The sequence below is a fragment of the Aptenodytes patagonicus genome, chromosome 1 (assembly GCF_965638725.1).
Source record: "Aptenodytes patagonicus chromosome 1, bAptPat1.pri.cur, whole genome shotgun sequence".
Lineage (NCBI taxonomy): Eukaryota > Metazoa > Chordata > Aves > Sphenisciformes > Spheniscidae > Aptenodytes > Aptenodytes patagonicus.
In genome coordinates this window covers 138,164,684-138,182,994 of record NC_134949.1, presented here as the reverse complement: position 1 = coordinate 138,182,994, position 18,311 = coordinate 138,164,684, and the positions used below count along the sequence as shown (strand labels likewise).

Genomic DNA, 18,311 nt, shown 5'->3' with positions numbered 1-18,311 from the left:
TAATAATCTGCTCCTATCTGGATCAATACAACTTTCCCTTAGTCTACAAAACAGCATTGCTATGGAAGAAAAGGTTGCAGCCTATTGTATATAGTAGGGAGTTATACAAGAAAAAGTAACCTGTAACCTTGCTTACAAACTGTTTCCAAACCTACACCAATAAACTTATGTTATTGGCCTTGTTCCTTCTCCCGTCCTGCCTCCTATCCCTTTGCTTTTTCCAGTGTATGCTCACTTGTTCTTATGTACTTAGCCATACCTAATGACTTGCTTGTCATAGGAAACGTGACACAAAAGTAACAGCTTCTTTCTTTGCTGATAACCAACCTATTTAAAATTGTTTAATTAATTACAGTAGTTTTCTTGGTCATTTTAATAGTATTTGAAAATAAAGTAAGTTTAGTAGCAAGATGTACCTACCATTGAAAGTTCATACATCTGGAACAGGTGGCTCAGGAACAGATGCAGGAAGGAAATGAAGGATTTGTTCTGTAGGGATTTTACTGAATCTACATGTGTACATAATGTACACATGCACTATCTTTAATGTTCCAGTTTTACTTTAAATAAGGGAGGAATAAAATAAAAGCCATCAGTTGGAGTTTTTTTGCTGCAAATTCAGTGAAGCTGGTGCACCTTTGGCAAACTTATTTCTCTCCTCTTTAGCAATGTGTAACTCTCCATGGGGTTGGAGCGCAGCTCAGTGACTTTTAACTCCCATAATTGTCTCTCTCTGCCAGTCCTCGTGAGGTTGCCGTACCGGTTCAGCTCAGTGGGTTTGCTCAGCAGAGCTGGTGGGTGTGCATCAGTCTGGGCATGCGAAGTTCAATTGGTTGCAACAGTGATCTTGTTGAACATACTGTAAGTGAAGAAGATTTGCTTATGGACCTATTGCAAAAATCAGGTTTTAGCTGACAAGATAAATTGGAAAGGAGACAGTAACTTTTAAGAAAAATAACTTTTCTGCTTAAATGATGCGTATTTCCAGATATTTCTTGCCTCCCACCCACCCCTCCAGAGAAAAATACAGGAAAATGCTTTTTTAAAGTTCAATTCAAAATGTATGTATTTAGGTGTTCTCAATACAGAGAAGAATTTACCAAAAGCTCATGATTTTGAAAACTTTAAAGTCTAACCCTACTTAAGTAGTTGATTTTCTCTTACTCTTCCTATTCCTCTCTGCAGAAAGACTGAAAGGAAGGAAAAAGACAAGGTACTTGAACATAAAGTACCTACAATTCTAATGAAAATTCTTGAATCGAATACACATGTATTTATGAAACCTTTTAATTGTAGTACTCAGTAACTAGCATTTAAGAAAGTGCAGAACATATGGATATTAGTTTCCTAATAAACTTGTGCACAAGCTGCCCATCAATTTGTTGCAAAAATCTTCTGAATAGAAATGGTGTCTAATAAGCACTATATACTGGAAAACTATTTACCAAAAAAAACCCCAAAACCACCCCACAGAAAAACTAGCAGTTTATTATAATTGTAAGCATCACAGTATTTAAAGAATTTCTGTTTGGTGAATTTTGTAATGGATATTTGTAATTAAAATAAGTTTGAAGAGAAAAAAATGCAAATCAGTTGCACAGATTTTAAGTAGGTGTCTGAAATGTAGAATGTCATTGTACCGTTAAAACAGATGGAGTTGGTACATTTACTTCTCCAAAATGTTTGAAGTCCAGCTACGGCAGTATTTAAATATCAAGGCTCCCTTTTCCTTTTTCTCCTCCCTGTTTTCACAATTGTCTATAGTTAGACTTGTAATTACTATAGAATAGAAGTCTAGCAGTTGATATCAAAGTCCAGTTTAACCTAAGTGCATAGTGAAAAATATTCTCCATAAGTATTTCCATAATTTTTGTTAACATTTGAGTTAGTATTGCTTCTTCTCTATAGTCTTTCATCTCCGTTTAAATATTTGTATTAAAATAATACTGAAGCTTGCAGAATGATTACAGACTTAGAGGCATCAATCATCAGCAAAGGAAATTTTAAACTCCTTCTTGAAAATGTACTTGTAAGAAATACTTGATTTAAAAAATTATACTTGTGTTAAAGTTAAAAAGCATTGGCTTTTTTATATTCCCAGTTAAGAAACTGCACTGGATTTCAAATAACCGTCCAAAAATTAAATGAACATCATGAAGAGTTTTTGAAATATTTCACAACTGTGAAAAATTTTAGTCTATCTATTACCACAGTAAGAAAGGGCTGTAAAGCTCATTTCTCTGCTGCTTTGCTGCAAATTAGCCCTTTACAGTCTAAATATAATTGGACATGCACTAGCTTCCACTGTAAAGGTAGGAAAACACAAACCTCAACTGAAAGTAGCACATATACTGTTGAAATTTCACAAGTGAAAAAAACAGTCTTTTTTCACGATGTCTAGCCTTTTCAAAAATAGCGCTCTCAGATTGGACTCCAAGTAGGCTCCTGGGTGCCTCAGTAGAACAAGTCCAATAGTCTGAACTGCTGTGATGCCCTAGTTTCTTCTCAAGTACTTGTATGTTTATGAAGGTCCAGCATAGCTTGGCTCTGGTAAAATCTAAACACCAGGATATCCCTTTCTGGAGGTGACTGGAGCATTCCCACAGCATTCTCCTAGAGAAGCTGGCGGCTCATGGCTTAGACAGGTGGACTCTGTGCTGGGTAAAAAACTGGCTGGACGGCCGGGCCCAGAGAGTTGTGGTGAATGGAGTTCAATCCAGTTGGCGGCCGGTCACGAGCGGTGTTCCCCAGGGCTCAGTACTGGGGCCGGTCTTGTTCAATATCTTTATCAATGATCTGGATGAGGGGATCGAGTGCACCCTCAGTAAGTTTGCAGACGACACCAAGTTGGGCGGGAGCGTTGATCTGCTCGAGGGTAGGAAGGCTCTGCAGAGGGACCTGGACAGGCTGGATCGATGGGCCCAGGCCAACTGTATGAGATTCAACAAGGCCAAGTGCCGGGTCCTGCACTTCGGCCACAACAACCCCATGCAGCGCTACAGGCTTGGGGAAGAGTGGCTGGAAAGCTGCCTGGCGGAAAAGGACCTGGGGGTGTTGGTCGACAGCCGGCTGAACATGAGCCGGCAGTGTGCCCAGGCGGCCAAGAAGGCCAATGGCATCCTGGCCTGTATCAGAAATAGTGTGGCCAGCAGGAGTAGGGAAGTGATCGTGCCCCTCTACTCGGCACTGGTGAGGCCGCACCTCGAATACTGTGTTCAGTTTTGGGCCCCTCACTGCAAGAAGGATGTTGAGGTGCTGGAGCGTGTCCAGAGAAGGGCAACGAGGCTGGTGAGGGGTCTGGAGAACAAGTCTTATGAGGAGCGGCTGAGGGAACTGGGACTGTTTAGCCTGGAGAAAAGGAGGCTGAGGGGAGACCTCATCGCTCTCTCCAACTACCTGCAAGGAGGTTGTAGCGAGGTGGGTGTCGGTCTCTTCTCCCAAGTAACTAGTGATAGGATGAGAGGAAATGGCCTCAAGTTGCACCAGGGGAGGTTTAGATTGGACGTGAGGAAAAATTTCTTTACTGAAAGAGTGGTGAAACATTGGAACAGGCTGCCCAGGGAAGTGGTTGAGTCCCCATCGCTGGAGGTATTTAAAAGACGCGTAGATGAGGTGCTTAGGGACATGGTTTAGTGGGCATGGTGGTGTTGGGTTGACGGTTGGACTCGATGATCTTAGAGGTCTTTTCCAACCTTAATGATTCTATGATTCTATGATTTATGATATTTACATCCCTTTCTTCTGTAGGTTACACTGGTCATATTGCACCTTACTTTTTGTAGCCTTATGGGAATGTAGGACAGCATTTTGGCCTGTTCTACAACTTCAATTCCTTGTTCATTTTCCCATCAATGAGCACATAACAAGGAAATAAGGCTGTGACAATATCTAGGTTCACATGTGTGGAAATGGAAAGAGCTCACCGTTCTGCAGTAGAAACAGAGCTGAATAGGCTCATGAAGTTATAGAATAATCTGATTTGGAGTTCTTTTAAAAGACTCAAAGTCTTTTCAGGGGCAAAAGTGCTGGTAAAATGTTTCACATAATGCAATGCAGAATAGAATACCCAATTTTGCTATGAAGGCATCACGAGCACCTAACTTGTATCACTTCCTCTTGTCAGCTTCCTCTAGTATAGTTCAGGTATAGAAGGCCTTTTGCTCTGAGAAACAATTGGAAAGAACAACAATTAAAAAATTCAGTAAGGGGAAGACGGGTAAGGGGAAAAAACATAATAGAAAATTCTTATCTAGTGCCTTCATGAGTCTGAAACACCGTCATGTCCCACGGACACAGTCGTCCCATTGGCCGTAGGCAGCTTTGAATGCCTACACATTGGCACATGTTGGGTTTCTTTCCGTTGGAGACTCATGGGTTTATGTATCTGATTCAGACAGAAGAGCAGCATCTCTCACGTTCTCAAGCTGGAATAGTGGTTCCAGCTCTTGGCCAGCTTCTTCACTCCAAAAAGAAACCACCTAATGATACTATATGTATTGCTTCCTTCGAATGCAGCACTTTATAAATGTAACAAGCACAAAACAAGTGATAAAAATAGTAGTTATGTTGTTAAAATCAGTGTAGGAACTTCATCTAGGCCATAAGTGAACTGCATGGCATATAAAACAAACAAAATGGTGAAACAGTTAACCAATAAGCAAAATATACCTTAATCCATAAGGTACTTGTGACAATTGGAAATGATTGGGATAGCCATAAGATTGTTGTGCTAAATGGTAAATCTAGATATTCCATCTGGGTTTGATAAAAATCTGGTCCAAAATAAATCTACATTTCTGACAGAAAAGGCAAGAGAGAAACAGCATATAAATTCCTTGCTAATAGAAGATGGCACTGTATTATTTTTAGACTAGCGCAATCAACGTAGAGGAATAGAGAGGTCTTCTGGGTCTAGTCCCCTGCTATTGCAGTTAATCACCTTCATTTAATCCTATTCAGATATGTATTAAACTCCACATTCAAACATGGTATGAATTGCTGTTGCTAATGGTGGGACCAGTAAAAAGTGGTAAACTGGGTGGATGGATGGCCAGTTGTCATAATTCCAAGAAAAATGTTGGACAGAGGGGAGGAAAGAGAACAAAATTATAATTAGCCTGCTAGCAAGAGAAAGGCATCACTCCTAATGAATTTGCTACAGGAAAAAGTCCAAATGCCTCAGAAACCAGCATAAAGTGCATAGCATAATAGCATAATTCAGGCTGGGAGGGACCTCAGGAGATCTCTACTCTGGTCTTTGGTCAAAGCGGGGCCAGCTCTGAGGTCAGACAAGGCTTGTCAGGGCTTTGCCCAGTCAGTTACTGAAAACCTCCTGAGATGGAGACTGCACGAACTCACGGCCAACCTGCTGCACTGCTTGGCTGTCCTCATGGCAAAAAAGTTGGAGGTGAGCGATAAAACGGAGATTTCAGCAGTAGCTGAGAGCATAGCAACTTGCTCGGATTTAAGGCATAGTTTCTGTTGTTTTATTGCTGTTTAGCTAAAATCATCTTGTGAAAGTGCCTCAGTAACCTCTCACTTGTTTTGCTGGTTCTAGACTCTCAGTCCTTTGAACTCAAGACTGAAGAGAGTGGATGTGCATATGCAGCTTTTATACTTGAGTTCTGGTTAAGCATACGTTTTGTGAAATAGTAATATTTCATCTCCTCAGGAGGGAGTGCTAAGTTCTTTTAATTGTATGGAATAATATCTGTATTGTTCATGAAGAATATTATTCCTGTCACAGATGGAAGAATATTTTCACATCTGCATTGCTTCTCTTTGAAAGAAGCAGTTAGTAGCATGAATTTTCTCTTACTGGGGAAGCGGTTGCCAAAATGAAATTTGAAGGTGTTGAATGTGGGAGATTTTTCATCTATTTCTATATACTCTGTCATTTTTATTAAAATCCAGAGTTAACTATTGCAGCAAAGCAAAATGCTCTAGAGATCAGGTAAGATTGGTTTATGGGTCATCAAGAAGCACAATTGGAGTTTTCTGTGGAAAATTTTTATTTTAAACTTTCTCTGTTACCTTCTTTCACATCTGACCATGGGGGGAAAAATGGCCTGTTATAATTTCTTTCCATGACGAAGCTGGGGAAATTCTTTAAAAATGAGAGAGCTACTGTAAAGGTCATCTAGTCCAGCTCTGCCAGTCTAGATTTATTCCTCACTACATATGATCTAATGCTCTGAAAGCGTAATTTTACATTGTCAAGAGATGTGGATCTATAGGCTAATAAATCTCCCAGCTCAGAACATTTCCTAATTTCCTTTCACATCCCCATTCTGTACTTCTTCTGTTATCTATCTCAATTAATCATTCCTGGTTGTATCCTGCTTTTATTACCTGATAGAGGACTTTTGCCTTTGTAGGTATTAACATTGTTTGTACACCAGTAAGCTACATTACCTGTAGCTGGTACAATCACAGTAGCACAACTGAGAGATTTTTTTTTAATGTAGAATAAGTGATTTAGTCCCTCGGTTATTCTCCTTTGATAAAGAAGAGATGAAGTGCAGCATATTGTAGCAGAGAAGTGTATATCAGGCATTGCACAGAGGGGACTCAGCATAAGTTATCACCGCAGTACGGTGGGGAGTGTCACATCTATGAGAACTTAGATCTAGGTCCTGACTTCTCAACTGGCTCCTCTCTGTCCTCCTTTCTGCACAAGGAAAGGGGAGGTATCAGGACTGCGAAAGCAGTGAACCAAAGACACTGGCTGGCATGTGTCATGAAATTTGGCTTTCTAAAAAACTTGTGCTGAGTGGTGAAAATGTTGTTTGAATTAAGGGAGCACAGGTGCCCATTTCAGAGTACCGTTTTATCCAAATGCTTTGACAAGCAGCACGATTGTTTCTGAACAAGTGATTTTTTCAAAGCAGTGGTTTTGACTCCTCAGGAGTCTCTGCCCCATTCCTCTGCCCCGCTTACGCGGTGGTGGCCCCTCGAGCCTATTGCTGACACATAATGTGGGAGATTGTATGGTTGCTCCTGGGAGGAAAATAGCTCTTTGCAGCAGTGCGGCTCCTGAACAGAAGCTGTTTTATTAGGTGTTTCTGTTTTACTGGAAAGCAGTGCTTGTTGCTTAGCACCTGATCTCTGAGTCAGCCAATCCATCTCTGCTACTGTGCTGTGGAGGGAAAAAAAACTCCTATTTTTCATATAGAGATAACTGCTTGTTGTCCATTTCTCAAGTATATCCCTTTGCTTTCAGATTAACCCCAGTAGATAATATTTCTAACACTACAGAATTCTGACTTTAGAATGAAGTGTAAAACTAATTTTGTGAGCTGGTTTGTACCCATAAGGTCACCGCAGCCAGCACAGAATTAAAAAGACCTATTGTTATCTTTCCCCACCTTCTGAGAGGTGCTGTTTCATCTTATGCTTAGAGGAAATTTTACTGAATTCCAGCAAGTAATGTGACTTTTATCCTGGAATGAACTGTTCTTTTTCTACCTTAATTCATAGGTGCAATGGAAGTATTTGGTATGAATTTTAACAGAAGGTATAATGGCTGAGGTACAAATGCTCTTTCCCTCATTTCCCCATGGAAACTTCCCCTCTGTGCAAGATCCTGTTCCTTCCTATAGTCAAGAGCTACCTGAATTCAGCCCAGATATGTAACGATTACTACAGCTATTGCTGCAAGCTATTGCTGCAAGCTATTCCTGGTAGCATGGTGCAACAATAAAGAGGCAGAAAGCACTACATTCTGGAAATGTCATTTTAGTCCTGAAGGGTACAAATGCCGAGAAATCTCCAAGCCTTGGAAATCGTTATAAGGACATGTTCTTAACAGTAATGTAACCAGTAGATAAGGTTTTCTCCTGATGAATAGTACTGCTTAAAAGGAGAAAATTTGGGTTTGTATGTTTTATCTTCTAGAGATGAGCAAGGAAAGCATTTTGGTAGCTGTAATTTGTCTTGTGCATCTCCTTTGCTAAGACTGCTTCATTCACACACAACTGTGCGCTAATTTCCTGTTTCACCAAAGCCTTTGTAAACTCCCTAGCTCCAGAAAAGTACAATTTTCTGTTTTATTGATTTTTCACCAAACACTTAATATTTCTGAAAGTCAGAATGAGTTTTCTGTTTCTTTCACTGAAAGAATATTACGCCCAAGTGCTAACAGAGAATAGGTTGCAAGAGTATATCTTCCTTAAAGCAAAAGTCTGTTTTCTCAGTTCTGCCCTCATTCATTACAAAGCACCTACATTCCCTGCACTTTTCTCTGTCACACCATTAGACTGAGCAGTACAAAAGAGACCATGCCGAGGGACACAATCAGAAGTGTTGCTAACTGCTCCTACAGAAGGAGCTGTACTCTTTTCATCGTAAGCAAGCACTTAGGTGGTGTAGGGGGGCATAGGACCTTTATTTTAAGCTAATGATTTTTCATCTAGAAAGACTGTGGGCCTGATGCAAGATTTTGTTAATGCCCTGGGGTTGACTTCTGTGGTCTTTTACAGTAGCTTAAGTTTTCTCCCCAGAAGGTCCAGGATCGGTTCCATGCTATGCCACAGACCGCCTCTCTAATCTAACATAGATCACTTGCAGAAGAAGTTTCTTAAATCTCCTTGGATAGTCTTATTGTTCTAATGTTTAGATAAACATACAGAGGAAAACCTACCTTTCCTGTGAATAAGAGAAATTTTCTGAGCAAAAACAGATTTTTCCTGGAGGAAATTGCATCGTTTGAAAGAGGTTTGTTTGACTGACTGATATCTGCTGGAGGGACAACACAGCAGGGCACAAGCAATCCACGAGGCTTCTGGAGTGCATGTGGGGTGACTCGTCTCAGTGATACTTTGTGAAAGGACAATGTCCTGGTTTCAGCAGGAATAGAGTTAATTTCCTTCCTAGTAGCTGGTACAGTGCTGTGTTTTGGATTTGGGATGAAAACAATGTTGATAACACACCGATGTTTTAGTTGTTGCTAAGTAGTGCTTACACTAGCCAAGGACTTTTCAGCTTCCCATGCTCTGCCGACTGAGAAGGCTGGAGGGGCACAAGAAGCTGGGAGGGGGCACAGCCAGGACAGCTGACCCAAACTGGCCCAAGGGACATTCCATACCGTGTGATGCCATGCTCAGTATATAAACTGGGGGAAAGCTGCCCGGGAGGGCCGCTGCTCGGGGACTGGCTGGGCATTGGTCAGTGGGTGGTGAGCAATCACTGTGCATCACTTGCTTTGTATATTATTATTATCATTATTACTTTTTTTTTTTTAATTGTTAAACTGTTTTTATCTCAACCCATGAGTTTTTCTCACTTCTTCTCTTCCAATTCTCTCCCCCATCCCACTGCGGGGGGAGAGTGAGCGAGCAGCTGTGTGGTGCTCAGTTGCCGACTGAGGTTAAACCACGACAGACAAGAGCTAATGGACATAAATTGAAATACAGGAAATTCCATGTAAACATAAGAAAAAATACTTTTACTGTGAAGATGGTTTAACTGGAGCAGGTTGCCCATGGGGTTTGTGGCATCTCCATCTTTGGAGATATTAAAAACCCAACTGGACATGGCTCTGAGCAACCTGCTCTAGCTGACCCTTCTTTGAGCAACAGGGTTGGATAAGATGATCTCCAAAGGTGCCTTCCTGCCTCAGCTGTTTTGTGGTTATCTGACTGGTCCATTCTCTTCAGTAAGAGATGAAATGGGGAATTGCTCTGGGTAGAAATCAAAATAAAGGGTTAAATACTGTTCTGTAATGGGTAATAATTAAGTTTCTCTTTCCTTCTTAAATGGGTGCAGTTGAAACACACAGAGTAGTGGAACAACTGATGCATCTTGGACTTTTGCCATTAAAGAATACATACAGTTTTTGAACCCTCCCTTCCTCTCTTAGATTACTTACTGTCAATAAAAGCAGTGTGGGAGGTACCAAAATTACATGTTTCAGAGTAGATGTAGAGCAGAAGAATGATCTCAGAATAAATTATTCTAATGAACAGCACTTGTCTAGTTTAACTTTTTATCCTCATTTTCTTCAGGCAGCTATGACAGTGCTGCAGTCCCTGTTCTGTCAGTCGAAAAGACAGTGGGAGAATATGAGAACTCTCATTTAAATTTGCTATTGTCCAGAAGTTTTACTGCTTCAGTATTTCAATTAAAGAGTCCTGTGGCTTAATGGCTAAGAAGGAAAATCTTTCCCTGGTGGTGGAAAGCAGCACCACTGTATATTATTTTCTCAACATGGCCTGAAGATTTAAAAAATGTTTTAATTTTCCTGTTTTGCATACATTATGCTTACAACTTTGCACAAACTATTTGCACTAGCTTGCGCAACTGCAAATTTGCATCCAGCTAATGCAACATTTGCCACAGAGTCCCCCCCAAATCACAAGAAGAAATTTAGGGATGGAAGAATGAATAAGAATCCCTGAACAGAGAAGCTGTGCTTGCTATCACGTTTCAGACAACCGCAGTTCTGTCCTTAGCTAGCATATTCTTCTTGGATAAGCAGCTATAGGAACAGTTGCATGAAAAGATTAGACATCTTTGATATTATCAGCCCTTGTAGACTATGTAACAAGGAGGGCATCCTGCACAGGTAATGTAGCCATTGCCTACAACAGAGGCAGCTAGAAAGTTGGCAGTTTCAAGGTCTCAGGCTACATTTTTTATAGTAAAAAGCTCTTAGCATATTCCTCTTAAGACACATACTGTTTCTTTATCCTTGTGGTCACTAACAAAATGCATGCATTGGGAATTCATGGTCAGAGCTCCAAAAATACAGGAACCCAGTTAGAGCTGTGACCGTGCATGATAGATGGCATAGCCATGTACTGTAGATCTAGTACTTCCTAGAAGCCTTTCATAAAGCTACTGTGGGGAAAGGAGACAAGGAGTAGGAGCAGGAACAGAGCCATTGGTTGTCAGGTAAATGGAGAAAATTATCTCATCTGAAATGGACTTTTTGGCTGCTGCCAAGAAAACTATTGCTTTGCCAACTTTTGCAAATACACATTCATTTGGCCTTAGTACTGAAACACCTTCTTGCAGTCCTGAAAAAGCAAAACTAGGGGAGGAGGAGGAATATAGTGTGTAGGATAACATACCAAGCCATGAATTCTGGGATCCATTCTTCCCGTGACTGTTAATATGTCTGTGCCTCTCACAACCCATTTGACAGAACCAGTGATTCAGGCTTCTCTCTGTCAGAGGTACCTGCCATTTAAAAGAGAAATATCCACAGGATATTTAGTATAATGATTCTGCCTTACTTGTTGACATTATTTTGTTTGTACTACCAAAGCTTACTTTTAGAAGTCTGTTCATATATAATGTTCACACTGTGTTTTAGTATTAAATGCTTAGCTAGAACCTTAGTGAATGCTGTCCTTTTAAACCCAGGTATGGTATTTTTCTTATAGAGTGTGCTCAAGAGCAGAGAGAGCTGTGCAGGGAGAGCAGAAGTATCTGTTACCAGAGCACCAAAAGATCAAGATTTGATTCAATAAATTTTGCTTTTGGGAGGCAAGACTGAAGGTTTCAGGGCAATGGTAATCAACTGTGGCATCCTTTGTCTGTAAATCACTTTTCATTCCAACTCACCATGGATTTATGAATTAGTCACATATGATGACTGTTTTGTCATTAGCCTGTGACTTTAGTGTAGGAAATATTTCTGGATCTGCTTTCATAAATTCACTGCTGTGCTTTTGTATTAGATTTTCTCTGACATGGGCCATCCCATTCACTCTACCTATCCAGAGTGAAGCCCTGCTTCTAGAAGGGTTGTGTAAACTAGAGCTCTTGCAGCACATTAAAAATACTTTATTCACAACTTAGTGCCACTTGGTACCGGTTTTGGGCAACTGAATAGTTGTAGCCACAGATAAATCAGAGAATGTTGAATGTATGAGAAGTTCAAAATCCAGAAGTAAATAAAAAATGAACAATTTTTCAGCAAAATGTAAGAAGAAAAGAGAATAGATTAGGATTTGGAATAATCTTAGAGTTCGTGATTACAGGAACAGGAGTATTTCCTAAAACACCCTGCATGACCTGACAAATCAGATGTGCCAAGCATGAGATTTTTTGCAGATATTCATTCTGTTAGCAGTCTCTGAATCCCAGTCAACACACAGAACTATTCAAACAAGGCAGTGAAGTCTTTGCCTTCCTAAATAAGGTCATAACTTAGAACATGAGTCTTTCCTTATCCCACTTTTTAGTAGGTTCCCTTTTGAGTGTAATTTCACCCATAGATGCTTCATTTGACTCTTAGCCCTGGTAACTGACTCCTTCAGAGCATCAAGTCATGCCTCGTTTCTTCTCTCCTATGCCAATAAAGTCCTGTGTGGCCCAGCTTCAGCTCTTGTTCCAAAAACTGCCTTGCAGATGCCCTGTGTGGACTCAGCTAGCTTCAAGACCTAGCTGACTATAAACAGTAATCTTTTTGCTTATTTTGAGGGCTAAACATAGTAACAGGTCAATACCTGCTCCTGCTGTAAACAAAACAGTTATCTGTTGTGAATGAAATTCTGCTGCTGTTTGCCAGGAGGTTTCAAACTTTTTGAGCTGCCAGAGGTCTTCTCTCATCACACCTTTGTAACACAGTCCTTGAAAACCGTATTTTCCACAAATATCCATGAAAATAATTAATACTATCTGTCATTAGCTCTTAATGGAGACTAAACAAGATGGTAAACAAAACAGATTTTGGCAAAATCCTCTGTTGGGAGTACCCTTAAGCATGAATTGTTAATAGTGATGGATAGTGTGACAATATTATATAAATAGCTTTGAATTTTTCCCCCTTTTCACTCTTCTTTTAGCTCTGAAATTTTGGAGCTCAACACACCAAATGCAGAGAAAGACGTATATGTGGTATACCAAAACTGTGAAAACAGAACATTGCCAGTATTCTCAAAGTATTGAGTGTGAGAGATCAATCAAATAATTGGCAGCACCAGCTTTCATTTTTTTTCCAGATACTGGCTTTTCCATCTGCAGCAGAAAGTTCCAGTAATCAGAAATGTTACGAGCTACTTTGCTGAAACTAGAGAAAGTTACCTTACAGTGACAGAGGGGAACTATCTGACTGTAAATAGTTCCTTAGTGTCTAAACTTGCAGCTTGAGAAAAATTGGATTTGACTTGAGCTCTCAAAAAAACTATAAAGATACCTGCCATTTTCCTTCCAGTCAGACTGAGCTCAAATTCAGGTAAAAGAATTGGAGATTATTATTTCCATGACCTGGTTCTCTCTTCAGCTTTCCGAAAATGAGCGAGTGGAACACCTCTGAAGAAATGTGAAGAAAGAAATAAGGACTTGAAAGAGGATTTTAGGAGCTGTCAAATTTAGTACTAACTGCTATGGCCAATCCAGATCTTCGGAGAAGCTTCAGTTATGGTCTTTTTTTGGTAGACCTACAAATACTGTAACCACGAAGGGGTTCATGTAACTATTAGAATATATCTATTTTTTGAACATGGGTGTTATGTTCTGTTGGTCACACATGGAATTTATATTAGAACTTAGAGAAGCTCTTATATAGGAATAGTTTGACCCCAAATCTCTAGACTTCCTCCTCAGACTTTTGAAGTCTGGCAAAATAACCAGTCCTCCCAAATCAATAGTTTTGATAACCAGTCTACTTGTCTTCTACTTTTATTTGAGGTATCAACTGGAATAGAAATTTTCTAACTTTAATCATAACCTGAGTTTTATCAAATAGTCATCCCTCCTGATAGCAGTTTCACTCCAATTTAATATTGGTATTGGAAGATCAGTTTATTTTCCTATTTGGCATGAAATAAATTAATTGAAACTTAAATTATTTAACACTTTTACTTAAATACATTTTTCCAAATAGAGAGCTATCAAATTGCTACTAAGTAGTTCATAATAAATACTCACATTTTCACACTTCTGAATGCTAATGACTAACTTTCAATCTTGTTTCCTTTCTGAGCAAATATACAGAAGGCGTGGTACTAACCAAGAATGAATACTTTATCCCAAGAGCTGAAAGCAGACAGAAACCTGGATAACCCTGAGGATGAGAGAAAAACCTGATAGTCTCATTTCTTGACAATTCTGTGTTGTACATACGAAGATGCTGATGCGTGATTGTGTGCATGCAGATATTGTTGATTATACCATCTATATGTGATTATTTTCTTGCTAAAAGAACAAATACAGTTATAGGTCGTTGATGACCTCTTTTGTTAGTGTGAGCCTCCACCTGGAAGTTTTTTACTATGTAGCTGTGTTACTGCACTATAATCCTAAAAGCATGGAAAGGCATAGCCTAGGGCAGATTGCTATTTACAGCTGTGCAGTCTTCTGATGGGCTTTCAGAACTCTGTCAATCATTTTGAAGAGTGTTAAAGTAAATATAACCCACACAGCAAGTTTGGTAATGAACAGTTGCAGGAAGAGAGAAACTGTTACGGCTCTTCCATGTACAGTGATATCTCCATTGGCTGATGGGGTGTGCAGCTAAGCCCTCAGAAAGGTAGGGCTAGAGGTAGGCTAGCACCTTTGTTAAAAAAAAAAAAACCAAACCAGAAATGTAGCAAAAATCCTTATAATAAATGATATTTTGTTCCTCTTGAAATACATACGCTTTGGAGGCTGCTGGTAGCAAAGGCAGACATATATATACCTAAAATGTTTCTTTGATATTCCACTTAGACGTGCATTTGTCAGAGGGCTTAGTTTAGGTATATTATTTATTAAATAAGTCAAACATCACATACTGCAGGAGAAAATCATTGCATTCAAAGAACTGAGGCTTGGGGTATTCAAGGGAGTTTTGATATATGTTAAACATCAAGTGACGCCTTTCTTTTGGATGATGGAAAGTTTTGCTAATTGTATTGTGGGCGACTGGAAAGCATATAATTCGGAATATGATTAAACAGTTTCAAATTTTCTTCAGGAGTGACAACTTCCATTTGGGTTAAGGTATTCATCTATTTCATCTTTTCAGTGGCAGTCTTGTTTCCATTTTATTTATTATTTTGAGTTACTAACAACTTTCTTTAATATAGAATGCTGTTTTCTATTTCATTTCATGCTTGCTCTCAGAATTAGTAGGAGAGATGAATTCTTGGAAACTGGGACAAGATGCATGTGAAAGCAGTTGCTCAAAGCTCAAGATGTATCAGAATCAAAATGCAGTGAACATATGTTGAAATCCGGCCTCGTGGGCGAGTGATTAAACAGTATCTTGCAGCAAACTTGCTTTAGTACAACTAAATTTCTGGCTTTGGTGTGAATCCATATTTTTAGGGTTCGTGGCATTAAAAAGAAGTATTTATATTATTTCCATATTTGCCACATCACAGAATTAAGCTGTAAAAGGGGAAACATTATGGTGGCCAACATTAGGACAGGTCGCTTAAAGAGGTTGTGGAATCTCCCTCTTTGGAGATAGTTGGATCTAGGCTGGAGATGACCCTGAAGAACATGATCCAGCGTTGGCTTCAAAGCAAGCCTTGCTCTGAGCAGGAGGAAGGACGTGACCTCCTTCATCATTCTGTGATTCTAAACAGCACTGAGAAAATGGCATTAAGTGTTATCTAATAACTGGGAAGAGGCTGCAGATTGCATTTGATGATTTCCTAAAAAAAGCAACAGAAGAAGCATTTTTAGATTTCATCCTCACTTGGGTTTTTTTGGATTACGTATCATGCGAGTTTGAAACTGAATGGCACTGCCTAATGCATACTCCTTATACATCTTCTGGGTAAAAAGAAAAAATAGCTGGTGCTGTTTTTGCAAAGGACGAACCAACTTGAAGCCTGAAGTCTATGTAAAATAATCTAAAGTGTTAGCTAAAATCACTGAAGTCAGCTGAATAGTTCCCAGGAAATTCACTCAGTTGTAGAATTTGTCCTGAATTATAATTTAATTTAATGAGCTAATTTAGAATAATAACTGAACTTAATAAAACCTTTCTATTTTGCAATATGACATAATGTATGGAAAAATGGCTGGATGTCTAAATTACATGCTGTCTTTCTATTAAAAACTGATACCGCTTCATTACCCTTTCTTCCCAAAAACTGACTCAGAACTTGAGAGGTGCGAGCTCACGTTTGCGGATTCAGTTTACAGACAAAACATTTAAAGAGAAGGCTTTTCGTATTGTTCTCATCTGCTTTCACAATCACTTATAAGAAAACCAAGTGAAGGTTTTCCTCTTCTGTTTTGGCACTGTGAAAATATTAATGCAGAAAAGTCAAGCAGCAGAATGAAATTGTCTGGGTTGTGAAGTGAGAAGTGCTGAAGTTTTGGGGTTGTGCGTGTGTGTGTTTTTTCAACCACTTCGAATTAGGTAAGATTTTCAAAGCATCTAAGAGGGAGTGCATCTAAGGGGGAGTTATTTACACACTTCTGCCCAGTCACTCTGTCATTCCTGGGCCGTGAAGATCTCTCTTAGTCCTACACAGATCGAAATATTTCATGTGACGTAGGTTGGGATGGTGTTGCTGTCTCGGCTTGCTGAGAGCTGGTGCTGACTGAATTGATGCCAGTAGCAGAAGAAAAAGGACAAGAGCCAGGGAATGAAAACAAATGGGCTCCTTTTTATTCCCAGTGGAGGCCTATTTTGGCCATCTGAGGTGGCAATACAGTGGAGTAGCTTTCTTCAGATATAGTCTACAAGGGATAAGCACCTCTACGGAGTCAGTTATTTTTTTATATTACACTTAATTATCGTTCTACTGCTGGTAATTTATCCCCATGGACATGTTAGTATTTGCTGCTTGAGAATGTCTCAGCTGTGAGGCGAGACATCCCTCGGAAGCTAAGCCTCGGTCTCCTGCATGTGAGCTCAGGTGTACCAGAAGCAGGGAGGAGAAAATGAAAAGAAAAGCGGCTCTCTGAATTGAAAAGGGAGCCTTGTAAGCTGGGGTGAGGGTTTGCCTTATCTGCTAGGAACAGGATTTGGGCTCACAGGGCTGTCAGTGCTTTTGCTAAGATTTATTTTTATCAGGTGGCACAAAAACTTTGATTTTTGTATTGGTTCATAGTAAGCTGAAATCAGAGGTTTTAATACTCAGACACACTAATGTGGCCTTTTCTTACTTTCAGCGCTAATGCATTTGTCTATCTTTATAGAAAACTAAAATTCAAAACAACTAAAATTGTGCCTTTAAATTTTGGAGGGATTAATTACAGAATTATTTTTTTTAATTCACTAGAGTGATGTTGATTACCTGAGTCAAAGTTTTTTTAACAGAAATGACCATAAAATGTGTTAATGTGTATTGCCATTTTTAATAAGCTAGGATCTTAAGTAAAGGAGTAATTTCCATCCTGTCTCATTGCCAAGGCAATGGGGTTGGTTCATGGGAGTGGATCAACTGGAGGGAAATACTTCCAGGCAAAACCTGGTAAAAAATGAAGTGTTTGCTATTTCAGAATATTTATTTGGGAGACTTTTTCCCAGTTGTGATTTAGCAGAATTTCATTGGTGTCTTTAAAAATATTAGGCCCGTTTCTGAGCAAATTGTCTGATGTTCTAAAGACCATCGTATAAATGCCATCACACTGGCATTAGGCAGTGTGTTAATTTGCATATTTGCATATTTATATCAGGAAGACCTTAATTAGACAATGTATTAGAAATGCACAGGCTGTGTAGCTTCACTATCATACTAACCAAAGGGAGACATTCCTTCCTTATTAACAGAACGCGAGAAGAGCGACCATTTTAGAGAGAAGCTTCAGTTGTTTTGGCAAACTAATTTGTGGTCTATTTTAAGATGTTTCACTGTGTGCTTTTGCTTTACCACCTTATGAACAGATGAACTAAAATTACCTTTTTTCTTAGGCCTAGAAGTCTGTTGGCTGGTGTTACCTGGTGATGACTTCAGTGTTCGCAACGTTACACTTCGTTTATGATAAGGATGTGGTTGAATATAAACACTGTATTTTCACTTCTCCCATTTTGATTTTCTTGTAGACATTTCAGCAGTCTTCTCTACAGCAGAAAAGTAAAAAGAAGAACAAAGGTAAAAATTAAATTTCTTTTCACGTATTGGTAGGAAGGGAATTGCCAACATTAACGTTTACAGTATTGCAGTATCTGAAGAACTAGAACTTGTTAGCTCCAATCCAATGTTTAGTTCAGTTGATCATGTTGAGAAGGTGTCAGTCCATTACTGATCTCTCATAGTTTCCTAATGCTCCTCTACCTGCATATATCTGCTGTTGTCTTTTTTTTGAATACTTAGACTCTAGCCTCTTTGGGGCCAGGGCTGTTTTTTCCAGCTGGGTGCATGTAATGCCTTACTGCAGCCCTTGCTCATTACCTAAGCTGTCAGGTAATTTATATC

At 39.5% G+C, this 18,311-nt stretch overlaps 1 protein-coding gene across 7 annotated transcripts in view; it reads left to right on the top strand.

Annotated features, from left to right (window-relative positions):
- Window positions 1-18,311, top strand: part of CNKSR2 (connector enhancer of kinase suppressor of Ras 2) — a 235,770-nt gene that overhangs the window by 156,238 nt on the left and 61,221 nt on the right. For all 7 annotated transcript variants that reach the window (XM_076356481.1, XM_076356466.1, XM_076356473.1 and 4 more), the window contains one exon: window positions 17,939-17,987. In XM_076356481.1, the coding sequence (XP_076212596.1) occupies window positions 17,939-17,987 (49 nt within the window). The remainder of the gene's footprint in view (window positions 1-17,938; window positions 17,988-18,311) is intronic.